At 37.0% G+C, this 16,269-nt stretch overlaps 1 protein-coding gene across 2 annotated transcripts; it reads left to right on the top strand.

Annotated features, from left to right (window-relative positions):
* Window positions 1-4,766: 4,766 nt before the first annotated feature.
* On the top strand, window positions 4,767-15,523 carry LOC143465845 (pituitary homeobox 3-like). 2 transcript variants are annotated; one of them, XM_076964348.1, is made up of 4 exons: window positions 4,767-5,364; window positions 13,231-13,471; window positions 13,668-13,734; window positions 14,374-15,523. In XM_076964348.1, the coding sequence occupies exons 1-4, from the start codon at window positions 4,812-4,814 to the stop codon at window positions 14,902-14,904; spliced, it is 1,392 nt and encodes a 463-aa protein (XP_076820463.1). In that variant the 5' UTR covers window positions 4,767-4,811; the 3' UTR covers window positions 14,905-15,523. The 2 variants fall into 2 exon arrangements, with proteins under 2 accessions (XP_076820463.1, XP_076820462.1); XM_076964347.1 differs by lacking the exon at window positions 4,767-5,364 and adding an exon at window positions 10,256-11,096.
* Window positions 15,524-16,269: the final 746 nt, after the last annotated feature.

The raw sequence follows: 16,269 nt of genomic DNA, 5'->3' as shown, positions 1-16,269 counted from the left end.
GACATCGTTTGCAAACTATTAACATCTTACAATCCCACAGCACACATCGCATGTTATGGACGGGTATGGTATTGTAACAGATCCTAGAATGTAATACGTGAGATGCCGCCGCGATGTGTCTTCTACGGCTCTGATAATCTGACTCCTTAAAGGGGCATGTTCATCCCAGTCCACAGGTGGTTAAATTTCTGCACTAGAGCAATACGGGAATGTAGATTAACTAAAATCCAACCTTAGTTTATTAGGCGATCAAAAAATGCGCGTTTTGTCGCAATTAAACTCGGAATGGTTTTAAATAGTCTAAAGGGCAATGATAAAACATGGAAAAACGTGCAGACCAAAAACACGCAACTAATTACAATACTATAGAAATGTAACAGTTAAAACTTGCAGCAGGTGCCAATGTACGCAACAAACGAATTGTAAAATTTGAAATAAAATATGAAAAATTTAAGTGAATTTGATATCAGTTATTACAAATTTAACAAAATTTCTAGTTATCAAGTTTAAATTTGATAAAATATATTTTATATTCATTAGGCTCGTTCCAATTAATTGCCAGATAACGATCGGTTTTATATTAATCGGCCATTGCTAAAATTGTCATAAAATCTACTGAATAATAAAGATCTTTAACAATTTTATAAAAACTGGCTTAAATAAGACTTAGTTAATAGGCAGCCGATTAATTAGTATTAGTTGATTCTGCAAGGTTGATTAATCGATAATGATCATCCTTGCATTATTCCATGCAAATTAAAATGAATTTAAAGAAACTCATTAAAAATAACATAAATTTTGCGGTTGTCACTTATTGTTTAATGTGAAAAGGGTTTTTTAATATTATAATTTCTTCAGAAAACTTCAAACTAAACTTCAAATTTCTTCAAACTTTTATTCATATTTAGTTTGAAATAAAATTTCAGAAAACTGTGCAATTTTTTCTTTTTAAATTTATTTTACTTTACAATTTTTATTGTTTTTTTGTGTGTATAAATATTTAAATTATTATCTGCAAATTTATTTCAGTTTTCATATTTGAATAGGTTATTTTTATAAACGATAATAATTGCTTTAAGAAACTTTTTGCTGAATCTATTTTATTTCCACTGATATTATTTAAATATAATTAGATTTATTTGCTTTTGTTAGAATTTATTTCAATTAGGCCTAACATTAACTTTTATAAACATTTTTAAAGCTATGGCTTTTACAATAAGTTACAAGTGATTTGATAAGCAACTTTTTGGACTAGGAATTCGACCATATGTATACCTGAACCAGATAATCGGTAACAATTTTACGCCAGTGATGTGACGGAAAGTTCGATAGCTTTGACAAGCGCGAAGTGGTGATTTACCCGCGCAGTTCAAAAACGTTAAAATTAATGAAAATTATACGCAGAATTAGTGTTTTTATGCTTTTTATTTGAATTAAGCTTTTGTATCAACGTGAGTGTTATCAGAGGCGTAACTGGGAATTGGTCAAGGGGGCGCCAAATAAGGTCAAAATTTTTCATAATGCTTACAAAAGGCGTTGATAATGATGCTTTATAGCACTTTGGTATATTGTAGTTATTAGGTTAACAAACCCAGAAAACAGGCCTCGGTTGGCACACTCCACTATAGCTCGCATTTTTAGTGTTTGCACTTTTCATTGAAAAGTTGGGGCATAAAAACTGCCTCTGTCCCGGGCGCTAAAAATCCTAGCAACACTTCTGAGTGTTATTGTAAGTGATTTACAACTACATTTTTAAGGATTGATTCGTAAAACTTGATGACTATCGTTTGTTTTATAAAATTTGGTCATACATGTTTTTTGTCATACTTATTTATTTATACAGTTATGCACTTTGCTGCCAAGCTGTTTTCTAAAAGGCAGTTCATCACCCTTGGCTCCTGTGGTTCATCGACCGTGGCTAAAAGAGAAGAGAAACTTGTTCATAAAAGGAAGGAGCCTGTTCAACTCATAAAAATTCTTTTTTTTTTTAAAAACAAAGCTATGTAGGCTACGTTTTACCATCATTAAACTTATACTGTGAACAAAAGCAATATAAAAAATAATTTTGCAACTTCAATTTTTGATTGAACTTTATTTGCCATTTTGGTACACTCCAAAGCAGCCACCTCAAAGTGAAAAGGCTGCTCTAATATAGGTTTAACATTTTGTTCGTCTGTTTCTTTCAAAAATTGTTTTATTGATGACACTGACTGCGAGAAAATCTCACGAATATTGCGTGACAAGGAAAACGTCAAACAGGCATTGTGTCTTTGCACCTCTACAGGAAAGAAATTGGAGTATGAGAAATAAATGTACCTATGTCTTCGTGTCGCCAACCAATATTAATTTGTTGTGCGCGTGAACAATTTTTTGAAGATTTTACTGACAGTGGATTAGGATTATGTTTCTTTTCATGTGTCCGACGAGACAATACACTACCAGGTAAAGCGAAATCGTCGCTGTAATAAAAGTGGAATAATCGTCGCAAATTTCTTTCAAAATCTCCTACGATTTCTGGACACATGCGGCCTACTTCAAAGATATGTTCGTCGCCGTCAAGGGCCTACGCTTTGCTTTGTCTGACCTGGAGCTCAGTCGCAGAAAAGTCGAACCGGTTTGTCATCCGGCGGAAGTTACGTAAAAATTCGATATTTATGACGCGTTAAAATCATAAAGCGAAATTTATTTGAAGATTTAGATTTAGCGTGATGACGTCAGCTTGAGTCAAAGTTATAAGCTATATCAAATACTGTGAACCCGTGATTCATCAAAACGTTTTTGGAGATCATAGCGAATTGAATAGATTTGCAGGACACATGATTCTTATTTATCAATTCTGTGTATTAAGTCCGTGTAAGACATTGGATTGTACCGGTCCAAGCAAAATCGGACCACACAACCAGTAAATTTTACCAGCTACAATGAACAGTGCATCTCTTCGACGCCAAAAACGCGAGAAAGGCCGATCATTTGGAGATTAGCTAAAGAATTTCCGTCTGGATAACTTTGTTATCGAGGCTGGGGTTCAAACGGTATCGATGCATATAGAATGGTACCTTCAAAACAACCACAGTGCACGTAAAATATTTTGTCAAGTTTTAAAATTGCGAGTTGAAATTGGATTGGCGATCCGCGTCCAAACAGAACTTAAAGGTAAACTTAAAGATGACGGGAGTTTTCGGTTTGCAAAATGTTGTCTTCATGGTGTTAGTTAAAGGAGTGTGCATTTCCATACTTCAGTGTTGTCATTCAGTCCACATATACTGTGATGATAGCTGCGCAATGTAAGTTGTTAAAGGTAGAATGTCCATACAACGTCTCGTGAAACAACCTAAATAGGTATTGAGTATAGATGTCAAAATCATATTTCAAACAGAGTAAACATACTTGTATAGAAGGTAATTAAACTCATCTAAACAAACTTTCAATAGTAGTTTTGTGCTAGTTAAGCACGATCTGGAACCTACCACTTTAAAAAAACTTAAATTAACACCTCTGCTTGCAAGGTATTTATGATGATATTAAGAAGGTCGTTATGACACCACAACAGGCACGGGCGACTTAGCAATAATTTTCGGTTTAGGTGTAACTCATATAGAAGTATGCCTGATTTGCCACTGCTAGATTAGACCCGTGGATTAAGTGACATTAACGGCAATTTCTGGGCTTTTGGAATAGATGTAAAGTTAACAAGTTTAAGACAGTGCATAGGCAAATTCGTTGTTGGTGTGTATTGTAGACAATCGAACTGGGACGGATGTCATGTTGTAGCAAAAACATAATACCCAACAACCGAATAGTGTTAATAATCAATAGAATGAAATTAAAATTTTCTGTGTTACAAATTTTACTGCTTAATCAAAGTCGGTTGCTGTTTGAATGGGCACAGATAACGTTATATCAGTTTTACGCTTTAGAACAAGTGGTGGCAAATGATAAACAAGGTATATTTTTGGTGTCCGCTTTGAGAAAAAATTGTTCACCTCAGTCGTTTGGCCGACCATTCTTCTTTTTCGTTTTTTCCGGTCTCTGCCGCCATTTTGAGCTTATATAAAGGCGGGAAAGTTATCTTCTTACCAAGCCATTTGCAGATGCGAGTTAGCTGGAAGATGGACAATTAAACTCTAGAGTTTTAAACCGTTGAAATAGAATATTTTAAACTATACGTTATTTAAAATACCACTTGGAGTTGTCACCTACTTAAAACGTTATTTGTCTTAGCTATACGTTAGAAATGTTTCAGAGAAGCTTTTAAAACAAATCTGTTTTAGAAATTTTACCACAGCGAAATGTACCGATTAAAAGCGGGTAAAGTTAGTAAAAATTATGTAATGATACAATGTATTTTGTGATGCATTTGGTGCGTAAGTGTTGTTTACATTTGTTCGCTACTAATATAATTTTCTATTTTTAATATCTTATATAATATAATGTAGTATTTGGTATGGCATAATTTATGTGCTTCATACAAAATACTATAAATATTTAAAAAAAAATTACGCGCGCTCTTGATTGTAAAGCAAGATAAATTGTAATGAGTTTTTGTAATATAACAATTTTAAATTTTGGGGCCTTGAGTTTTGGGTAATCCGCTATTTAGGACTAATTTGACTTACCTGTTTTTTTTTAGGGACCAACATCATTTTTATACAATTTTAATTTTTCTTGCGAAGCTTTATTTCATTTTATGGCAAACTTAGTAAAACTTTGCCACCGACAAAATTCATTTACCTTACAAAGTTTATATCATTTAATTTTCTAGAATACAAAACGAAATTGTGTCTACTTGATACTAGGTATCGTTATGTAATATGGAAGTGACAGCTTACATTTCCAATCCAGAACCAACTACGCCATCGCCTTTGTCGCATTCAATCGTTCGGCAGCAAGACTATCCTAACAGCTACTACGCCAGCAGCGTCATCAAGGAGCAGAAAGTCGAAACGTTCACCACGCTCCAGTCTCCGACATTATCCGGACTACACGGCCAGGAAGTTGTTTTTGCTAGTAAGGCAAACGAAGCGATGGCCAAGACGGAACCGCTTAGTTCTCCAACTTCCGAGGCTTTCCAGCAGTTTCAAGCGCTGCCCTCCCAATCGTCCACGAGTTACCACGCCTCTCTTCTTCCGGTCAAGCAAGAAAATCTGAACAAGACAAATCTTTATCAAAACATGTATCGAAATTCACATAACGGCTATCAGCAAACGTCCGCAACACCGTCCACGGCCTATGCACAAAATAGCTCCTATTACGTCCAGTTTCCGAACACATCTTGTCAGTCGAATACTTTCGTACAACACCAGCAGATGGCGTTCCAGGGGACAGCATCGGAATCTCATCTGGTTCAAGAAATAAAAACAGAAGGTATATATGCTATATGGTTATACAATGTTCTCGTAGCATTATACAGAAATAATTTTAAGAGGTCTCCACAAACCTGGGCAAGACATTAGCAAAATTTCTGGTTGCAATAGTTTCGTTTTTAGTAAAATTGTGTTTCTTCTACATTTAGTTTTTTTAAAACTGCTAAACTGTGTAAACTCAGAACTAAATATAAGTTAAGTTACATGGTTATATTCGAACACTACTTTTCTTACAATTTATAGTTAGAAAAACGATTGAATCTATTCTTAACTAGGTTCTGCCTAAAGTTTGGATAATATTAGATACAAGAAAATCGCCATTTTGTTTTTTGTTTATCACGTGATTTATCATCCTCATTTTTTAGCTTTCATTGTTCTGATATTGTGGAGATAATGCTTTGACAGTAATGTTTTATGACGAGCGCCAAAGCAAACCTTTATACGTATATCTGAAACAAAGGTTAACTATAAACATTGTCAAGATACAGACAATAAAAATGTAAAGCATTTATCTTAAGCAGAAATGTGGTTTGGGCTATAGATGAAAAGTTTAACAAACTAGCCAAGAATTGTTGTTTAAGTGATGAATACACGCATTCCAGCATTTTGGAATTGCGTAAGAACAGAAAAAATTATACATGCAATTTAAACTGTAATATATCTTTCTGACGGCTTTTAAATTTTTTTACAGCGATATTATACAATCACAAAGATACAAAAAAACAAAGTAAATCAAATTTTTCCAAGAGGCATAGTCTATTTTTATTTAAGTGTTAATTATTACTTCGGTATTAAGGTTCTTCTTAAGCGAATTGCACTATATTCACAAATTAAGCCAATCAGACATATATGTTGATGACGACGCACAAAGAAGCGTCGCTGCTGTATTTACTTTTTATAAGCATCGTTATCTCTGTAAGAGTATGACACACAATACAAATCTTCGTTTCCGGGAAGATCGTAAAATAAATCCGGCACGATTCCTCAAGTCAAAATCAAGTATTTGGACTTCGGCTAAAACATCACTCAAACGAGACATGAGAAGTTTTGGCCAGGCGCCAGGTCACCCCAGGTATTCTTTCGCACGGCCCTTGTATGGGATCATGTAAACGTATAGATAACAAATAAAAGTTAATCTACAATGACATAACAACTTTTAGTTTGGTTTTTACTTTTCGAGACATTTCCCACGTTTACCATAATTTTTTTAAATAGTTGCTCCACATTAAAAAACATTGTTTTTAAGATGGTAAAGAAACATTTCTTCGAAGTTTTATGCTGTTTGTTTACAAAGTGGTTTCTGTTTTATAAAGAAGTTCAAGTTATGTTAAAATCTGGTATCTTTATCTCGAGAAAAAGTACAATTAAAATTAAAAGTCGAAAGTCCCCGCAGGCGCTATACAATAAAGCACTTATGACGTTCGGCGCGCAGCGAAGCGCGAACTAACTGCCGAATGGTCGACGCCAAGCAATTCTAAATTATAGGGAAGCGGCCAAACAAGGTCGGAATAGGTTGTGTTTAGCGGGACCGACTCGGGTTGGAATACAAAGGAACATTTTGCGGCTCGAATTATGTCAGCAATTTTAATAAACAACTCTTTGAAAGCGGGTGCTTTTGAAAGAAAATTTTGACCAAACCAGCGATTACAGAGAGCGACCGAGCGAGGTGACATTACAAAAACGAGAAAAAGACACTTCTTTCATTTCTGCCCAACTTTTCCCTGACAGTAACTTTTTTACAAAGAAATTACTATGTTTCCTATTATGAGAGTCAAAAATGATTTGAGAACTCTTTGCCTGTTCTTGTGCAAATTTCTGAATGATAAATAATTTATACAAATTTTAGTTCCTTTCTGTATTAGTTTTGAAAAAAATATATACTTTATGTTTTGTTTGTAATTTTATTAACTTCTTTATTTAACAATTTCTATTTAAAAAAAAAAAACGGCAACTTCAATGGACCACCAACCACTTGGCAATCCTGTCGTTCAAAAAGATGTTTATTGTGACGTCATAATGTCCTTACGTTAAACCAGTATTATTTTAGATCAAACGCTTGACTCGGTCATAAAGGCAATTGTGAGTTCACCAATGGGCGGGATTAGGTCAATTCGACGTTTTCAGTAAAACGGCTTCTTGTGTTTAGTCACAAAGGGATGTGCCTTATATACGTAAAAACGTGCGCTTAATTAGTACCCTTTTGCTTCTATAAAGTTTTTTTTTCATTGCTAGAAAAAACAATTTAGTTTTTACACTTACTTAGCCTACTTTCGCATCTGATGGCATGGAAAAAATACATTTTTATTTTTGCACAAACATTCATATTTTCTGACCAGGTTGGATCCTTACAAAACTTGTTGATATTTTGGAATATTATAGCCATCTTGTAATTTTATCATTATAAAATTATTTTCATATTTTCGTTGTTATTCGGCGCAGACGCTACTATATACAGCCCGAGCTGGGATTTATGTCTTGATATGAGTGAAAAGATTGGGTGATGGGTTTCTGCCTGGATCAACCCCTAAGCTGGGGGATAAACGCAATCCAAATATTTAGACCGTTTTTGTTCCAGGTCGTCCATACAATTTTCCGCGTATTTGCTTTAGCTTCAGAAAAACAATATGGGAGTCGGGACTTGCTAAGCACGCGATATTTTTTCCGAAATACCTCTTTTCAGTGGCTTGGTTTTTGTTTTTAGTGATAAGATTGGCTGGCCTAATCTCCGTTCGAGCACATTGTTCTAGAGCGCCCACCCAGTCTGAAATATTTCTAGATTAGTTCCGCTATGAGGCGCGACTCATCTGCTCTTTCACATGAGAACGTTTCTGACATGTGTCATTCTGCAGTATAGGCAGTGATGGCCTTAGATTTGGGGTGGGGGCGAGATATGAATCGACTTATGCTTGGGAGCCCCAAAATTAAGGGGAAAGTAGCAACCTATCCTACGAGAGTCCGGGGGCATGCTTCCCCAGAAATTTTTGAACTTACATGGTCTAAAAGGCGTCAAATTTTGCTCTTCTTTCATAAAAAAAATTGCCTGAGATTTGGTTGTGCATTTCTTTTCAGTTTATGTCTCCCTAAATTTTGTTCTATAACCCCCAAGATCTCTCACCTTTCATTTTTTGTTTCCATCGAGCGCTTAACATCTCATAGGTTTTCCAGCAGAGAACCCAACTTTTTATTTGCCTTGGAAAGTTAATTTATTCACGTGAGCATTTGAGCATCAAGCTATCTGAAAGTGTAATCTCGAAGCAGCAGGGGACCAATTCACAAGGAAGAATCGATTTACACAACTTTTTCTGTTCTACATTCCGTTAATAGAGATGAATAGCATGATCCAGTGAATGACTCCTATCCTGCGAATATAGTTACCAATAATATTTGTATGCAGTGTTTGTTTTTGTAGAGAGCGTATAAAGAAATAGGTGGCCTGAGGCCCGTCTTGCTCGCCTTACTCTAAAGCCACTACACTACTGAGTATAGGCTGGTTCTTTTTATTTGAAGTATAATGTCAGAATCAAGGAACACAGAAACAAACGTTTTCGGAGTTGCTCATTCAATACACATGATCTTTTTTTATTGAAAGGAATTATACGTGCACTGGCAAAGCATTGTGTTAATGGGGATAATTCCTGCCACATTTGAACGCAATCTAAGTACACCCATTAACCTAAAGTGTACGTGGAAAAATAAGTTAACTACTTGGTTTGCTTAAGCACCACATACTTGCACAAACCACATTCTAAAGACGAAATTATTATTTAAGTAGACTGTTCAATTGTTCTCGCAGGGTGACGCTATAAGAACGTTGTTAAAATATTTTGCCTGTTAAACAATATTGTTTCCCCAAGGTGGCGCTTGTGAATTGGTTACTCTGTTTATCCGTTAGAAGTGCCCTAAAGCTTTTTTGAATTTTTCTTTTAAGTTTGTCAGATAAAACTTGCTGTTTGGCTGCTTGGCCTCAAAGTTGAGCTTTTATGCTGGCTACCATGTAGCTTTCAAAACACAGGTTACTAAGACAAGCGATTTACAGCGGGAAGTTTGTATTTATTTGAACGGCAGGTTTAATGTTCCAATCGCATCGATTAGCACAAAGTTACACTTTTGGGAAATATATACGAGTCTCACTTTTGCTTCTGTTTAGTAAAACTTTATCAAAAAGTTAACGCAAACAAGACAGTAAATAAGCAAACTTCAAGCTAAACTTGTTGTCGTTCTCTGATATGCCCAGATTATTGCCGTCACAGAGCCGCGCGTTAAGGAATTAGAAGGGGTTAAAAAAACGTGCTTGGCTTCATTTACTACACGCAAATGTTATTGTTCTGCCTACATAAGCGCCAGTAAAGCAGCTGTGGAAGGACGTGGCAAGTTTTATAAGTAAAGGCAAGGGACACGTTATAAATATCATGGATACGGTTTCGCTCTAACATCGATTGATATCTTAATTAACTCCGTGATTGGTCAACGTTTACCCAATTCAGTTCAGGGGGAAGCAAGAGTTGTATTGAACCGATACTTTATTACGATATGTATTTAATTCTGTTGCGCTACTGGGTCATAAAACAATAACGCCGTCGTCATTATCTTGGGATGAGAAGCCGCTAAATCTTTCCATCGAATCGTCGCGCCAAGCTCGCGATATTAATTGTCGGTGATGGCATGTAATTTAGCACAACAGGAAAAGGAGTAGAGAAAAAGGTAGCCAATGTCGTTATGCAGTTCCATGTTCAACCTTATAGAACTCACACTCTTCAGGCAGCTCAACGAAGGGGTTGTTCCCACACAATTAAAGTCGGTCATACTCAAGGGCGCTTTCATTTAGTTGAGATTTGAGACTGCGGTGTACTTGATACGTAGGTGAAAACAAGACATTAATAGAAGTTGTTCTTTTGACATATACGTTGCAGTTATATCTAACTACGAATTTTTTGCAGACAGGTTTGAGTTATTTATTTATTTATTTCTTCCGCTCGTCGTAATTGCCTCTGCCTGATACAACTTTCAAGTCTCGAGTTGTTTTGAGAAGCCGCATTGAAGTTAAACAAAGGAATCTTTTTACCTCAGAAAAAACCTGCTGATTATCGTGTTTATGGTGCAGACGTATCAAATTTTGCACCATTAAGTTAAAAAGCATGGACTACCGCACAGAAAATTTCTTTTCTCCTGCTGCAGCAGCGGCGGCAGTTGCAGCCCACCATCAGCCTTACCACTACTTTGGACAGTCGTCGTCTTCTTACAACTACAGCCCGTATCACAACGGAAGCTATATTGGAGGGTTTTCCGGCAGCTCTCCTAGCTCGTCACCGCCTTCAAACCCTTCCCCGTTCTTCGGTACCTCACCACAGTATAATCCGTCCCCTAACACGTCAACGTCACCTTTTTCAGCCGGAACTCTTTCGAGATACACCGGAAAGTTTTCCAAGATCAACAACCCGAACAATCCCACCAACAACGTATCCAGTTTATACCCCGGAAGCGGCCTGGCCTCACTCGTTGCATCTGGGTCGAGCTACCCGGCTCCTGTGGGCAAAACCAAAACACCAGAATCTACCAGCAGCAGTCAGCAAGAAAGCAACAGAGACAACAGTCACCAAGACGAAAATAACGATCTTTTAGATAGTATTTATAATAAAGACAAAGAAGATTCGACTGAAAATTCTGCTGTTGACTGTCAAAATACTCCGTCGCCTGCAAAAAGCGTTGAATCTGGAGAATCCTCTGCTATCGAAGGTAACATTTTGCACCAACGTATTTTTCTCCTTTTCACCGGCTTACGAGATTCAATCCGCCGTCAGGCAAGAATGCTTAAGTGTCGATGCTAGCGTATCGATCAAAATGGCGGCAATAGGTCTCAAAAAACGCTTTTCTATTTCGCTAAACCTTCCTTCTTTTAATAATTTTCAAACTTTTCACACAAATCTTTTAAATATTTAAATCAGTTTAAAAATTATCAACTTATCAAAGGCATTTTAAGCCTCATCATATAAGCGCGCTTTCCCTTCATTAAAACACAAACTAATATAGCTAAACAATCCAATGTATTCAAAGTGATATACGAAGATTATAAATTCATTATTTAAGCTTAAAGCTTGGATAGTCATTATCATCATTTTGTCAATCCAGTAAAGCGGAAGGAATGAGTTTATTCCTTTCAAAATATTACCACAAGACTTTGATATCAATTTAAGGATTATCGAGATTTAGAGGTGTAGGTTATGGGGGCAACTCTGCGGTAGGTCATAAATCTTCAACCTTATTGCAAATTACCATATTGGTCTTATGATAAACCGATGAAACAATGCCGGAAAATGGGAAACGTTTTCTCTTAGTTGAAAAAAACGCATGCGTTTAGCCTAACGGTAGCCTATGTTGTTGTTTTGCCAAATACGGTTTGATGAAATTCTTCAGTTTATAAACTTTTTATTTAGTAGCTGCATTAAGCAAAACGCCCACATTAGAATGGTATTGACGTTCAAAAGCATTTTCTTTTAAACATTGATTTCACAATTGCGTTGAAACTAATCTGAAAATGTCCATTAGACCACTTAATCGACCCAAATATCAAGTATACATCCAGCCCTAATCTCACCTTCCATCACAGTATGATTTTTCACCGGCCATTAAGTAACTTGATGGTAATTACTACGAGGCAGGCTTAAGGAATCGCGTTAACGGACCAACCACCGAAGATTTTGGTCCCCGCAGACCTATTTTTATATCTGCGTGACTTAAACCTAACATTGTTTTTTCATCTCAAACCTAAAGCTGCGGATCTGTTTGTGGACAATTCGTCTCAAAACTGATCCTCAGGTTTTTACTCTTACAAAAAGAAAATGAACATTACAACAACGTTTGGTGGATGCGACAGCAACACGTCGATTTCAGCGCTAGATTATATAAAGATACTTCAATACGTGAGAGGTCAAACTTTATCCTGCTAACGTTTTACCTCCCACAGTTTGGAAACAGATCATTTGCGCAAAAAAACAACACGCAATTTGCAAATCATAAAAAGATCTTTTTCGGAGAATTAAGAGGGAAACGACAAGAACGAAATACAACAAGGCAATGGCTTCTTTGATCAATGGAAAGTTATCAGTGAGTTAAGTTTAAGGAGATCAGGAACAGGTGTACTAAAGAGTGAAACAGCTATGCGTAGTCACCGTAATTTATATCATATTGTGAAGGTGATATAGTAGATTAAGATATATTTTCAGGCAATACTTCCTGTGATATGAAACGGCTGAGAAGCAAAAAAGTTTGCAATGCTTGTACATGTTGCAATTTCTAAAACAAAAAGTATGTACGATAAGGGCATAACAGGACGTTACAATTCTCTTGTTAGGAACGGTTTAATTCCAGTGGTAATGTTGTTGTTTGTGGTTTAGGTAGTAGTTGAGCATTTAGATGAGGTGGAAAATGTGTGGCACTTTGAATTGTGTTTGAATTTTAGGTTGCTTGCCATATTTTCGCGGCGTGTTTGACATTATGTATAGTTTTCTTCATAATTCGACGGAATCCTATATCAATAATCTGCTTAAAACGATTATATTTCTTGGCAAGCGGCGATTTGTCACAAAATTACATGACAATTCAGCGCAATTAGTCAGATAAAATATTTTGCGATAAAGTATTTTTTCCTTTCTCGGAAACAAAAGACTTTACGAAGATGCTGTAAAAACAAACACAAACCAAAAAAACTAGAAAAGTAGGCGTTAAAGACAAAATCCTATGAATTGTTAAAAAGGTTATCAACTTATTGCTTAACATTACATATAAGTTATTATTGTTAGCGGACGAATATATTAGTTGTTTAACAACAACCTTCTGTTATCAGTTTCTGTAAAGTGTCGATTTTTTGCAGATGACCTTATGGATAAGCAGAGTAGCGACCTGAAATCACTGAATGACACTGGTGCGAGCAGTGGGGGAGAAATCGACAATAAGAAACATACAGACATTGAGAAAACAGAAGCAGAGAACGACTGCAGTGGTGATGGCGGCGTCGAAGGCTCCGACAAGAACAAGAGAAGACAGAGACGCCAAAGAACTCATTTTACTTCTACCCAGCTTCAAGAACTAGAATCTCTTTTTGCAAGAAACAGGTGATAATACTTAAACTTTTTTATAATTAAATTATAATCGAAGTTCATATTGAAGGTAGATCGAACAATTTCTTTAAAAATATTTTGAATTTAGCAAAAATTATTCCCATATACGAGAGTTTTTGAGCAGAATTTTCTTTATTGCAAAATTAACTTATCTGACATCAATTGCATTGTTACAATGTGTTCTACCTAGGTATCCTGACATGACCACGCGGGAGGAGATATCCACTTGGACCAATCTCACTGAACCAAGGGTTCGGGTAAGCCCCTTTTTCGCGCATACCATATTAGGAATTAATCAGCTAATGTTTTAAACGTCTTATTCGCGGATCGTAAAACCGGCATTTTCTCTGTTTGCAAACATGGTAAATCGATTAAACTTTATTCATTTTTACACTCCCTTGTTTACGCCGTGCAGTGCGGCCGGTTCAATTCTGTCAACCTCGCCGAGATAGGTCGATCCAGGTGCGGACGTTTTTGACGAAATAATCGTTAAACGTGTCTCGATTACTTTAAACGGGTTTGCGGCGATAAGTGTGATGTTTGCCTGTCATCTGCTTTCAATTGTAATACACATCGCAGTCTGCTAACTCCAACATCGAGCTTGTCCAGCAGATTTGGCGACGAAGCGCACGAGGCTGCGAACTTGTGACCCTGATGGCTGAACTCGCACGACCTAATCGGAAAACCAAAACATTAGGGTCACCACCGCGCGTATCGAAACTTTTCCGATAAACGGATGCGAATCGACAAACTGCAATTGAATTTTTACTTGCGATGACATTCTTAAATATAGGTTATACAAAATTATTGACGTAAAAAAGAAATTTAGCGCTTTTTGTTTTCTCAGCAATAGTTATAGAAACATAGCATTCATTATTCGTGTTTTACCTTTCCAGGTTTGGTTCAAAAACCGACGTGCGAAATGGCGCAAGCGGGAACGCAACCAACTTCACGATTTCAAAAGCGCCGGGTTCGGTCAGTTCAATGGTTTCATGTCGCCATACGACGAATCGCCTCTCTATTCAGGCTACTCATACAACAATTGGGCATCCAAGATGACGGCTAGCAGTTCTTTGGGAAGCAAGGCGTTTCCATGGGGTCTGAATACCGCGTTATCCCCACTCACCACTCAGGCATTGGCTTTTCCTAACCCCAATCCCATGTCGAGTAGCATAACGGCAAGTTCTGTAATGCCCAATATCGGCAACGGACTTTCTAATCTGCGCTCGACCGGTTCAAACAACCCCACCGGGGCCTGCCATTACAACCACTCCACGTCACCCTACGTTTATGGTAACAGCAATGACCCTTGCGCCTCTTCCATAAACTCTCTTCGATTGAGGGCGAAACAGCATGGGTCCCCTTATATTACCTATTCCTCCGTGAGGGACCCATCCACGTTTTCGGCTTGCCAATACGCTCCTTAATATATAAGAGACGCACGTCTAAAAACTGTCTTGATGAACCATCTTCCGCCAGTTGCCGGTCTCTTGAAATTCGTGCCATTGCACAACCAAAAAGGCATATACTGTGACGTGGTACGAAGTTTGTGGTGGATGTGACGTAACTCTTTACAATTGTCATATCATGAAGCGACAATCGCTTATAGTGTTCAAGTTCCGTTTTTCACCATTGCCGTTTCTATGGAAATCGCTTGATTCTGTTTTTTCTTTGTCAGGTTGTAGCATCGCATAAGCAATGTTAAACGATCTTTCATTTTTTAAGAATTTATCAGCATGTTAACACGGAAGCTTTTCGTTATTATTTCCTTCGTTATATTGCTTATTTGTCTTCTTTGTAGTGGATAGATTTGTTGCAAACCGAAACAATTTCAATGTTTCTTTTTGTACAGTAAATAGAAGCATTATACGCATATACCAGAAGCAAACCGCGTCGTTATATTAGCGCGTGACGTGGCTGAAACTTCAGAGACGCTGACGCAATGCTATGATGACTTCGCCTTGTCATATTTTTGTTGTATGTGGCCATATTTAACCATGTCAAGTGTGAAGTTTCATTCAATGAATAAATGTCCTATATAAATGAGCTCATGCTTCGCTATTAAAGAACATTTTAGCTTTAATGCGTGTGTTGTGCTAAATAAACGCCTTTATACAGGGTTTTCGCTTGAGCCACATGACAATTTTGATTATTTTTTTACAAGAACCTACCAAAATAATCTCATCAAATGGCAAGACGTCAGGCAGACTTGAAGCAAACGGCTTCGCTTATGAGGCTGAGAAAACAAAGGACCCCCCAAGGATACGCGACTCGCGCCATCTGTAAAAGCAGAGGCGGCAGAGCAACACGCGATACAAGTCGAAAAGTGAATAATTGTACCTCAGGGAATTGCATCGTTGATGGAATTTTGGCATACAAAACTATTTCAGTTACCAAGGCTACCGCAAAAGCTAGCAAGTAGGCCTATAACAGACAAACTACCTAACCGCTTCCGCCAAAGCGAAAATTTACTTTTCGATGTGAAAACATGAATTGTAGGCACGTTTGCAAGCCATTTCCGATACAATATATTTCTAATAGGAACCCCAGAAAGCATTTGAAAAGATCTTTCTGCTGTTGAAATGTGGAAATACTTCGAGTTAATAAACACTCCGCTCTGATCTTTAACATAACATTGACGAGATGACGACGTCTTTAAGCAATTAATTTGTCCATGCGGGCTAGCTTCGACATTGATCGAATCATTGCGTCAAATGTGGTCGTATCATCACTGCGCCCTGTGAACTTTATTGTCATAAGTTTAGTTGATGTATGTGCGACGTGTGGAAAGT

Source organism: Clavelina lepadiformis, chromosome 7 (genome assembly GCF_947623445.1).
Source record: "Clavelina lepadiformis chromosome 7, kaClaLepa1.1, whole genome shotgun sequence".
Classification (NCBI taxonomy): Eukaryota; Metazoa; Chordata; class Ascidiacea; order Aplousobranchia; family Clavelinidae; genus Clavelina; species Clavelina lepadiformis.
Note: the sequence above shows the minus strand (reverse complement) of the source record. Positions and strands in the feature narration are given on the sequence as shown.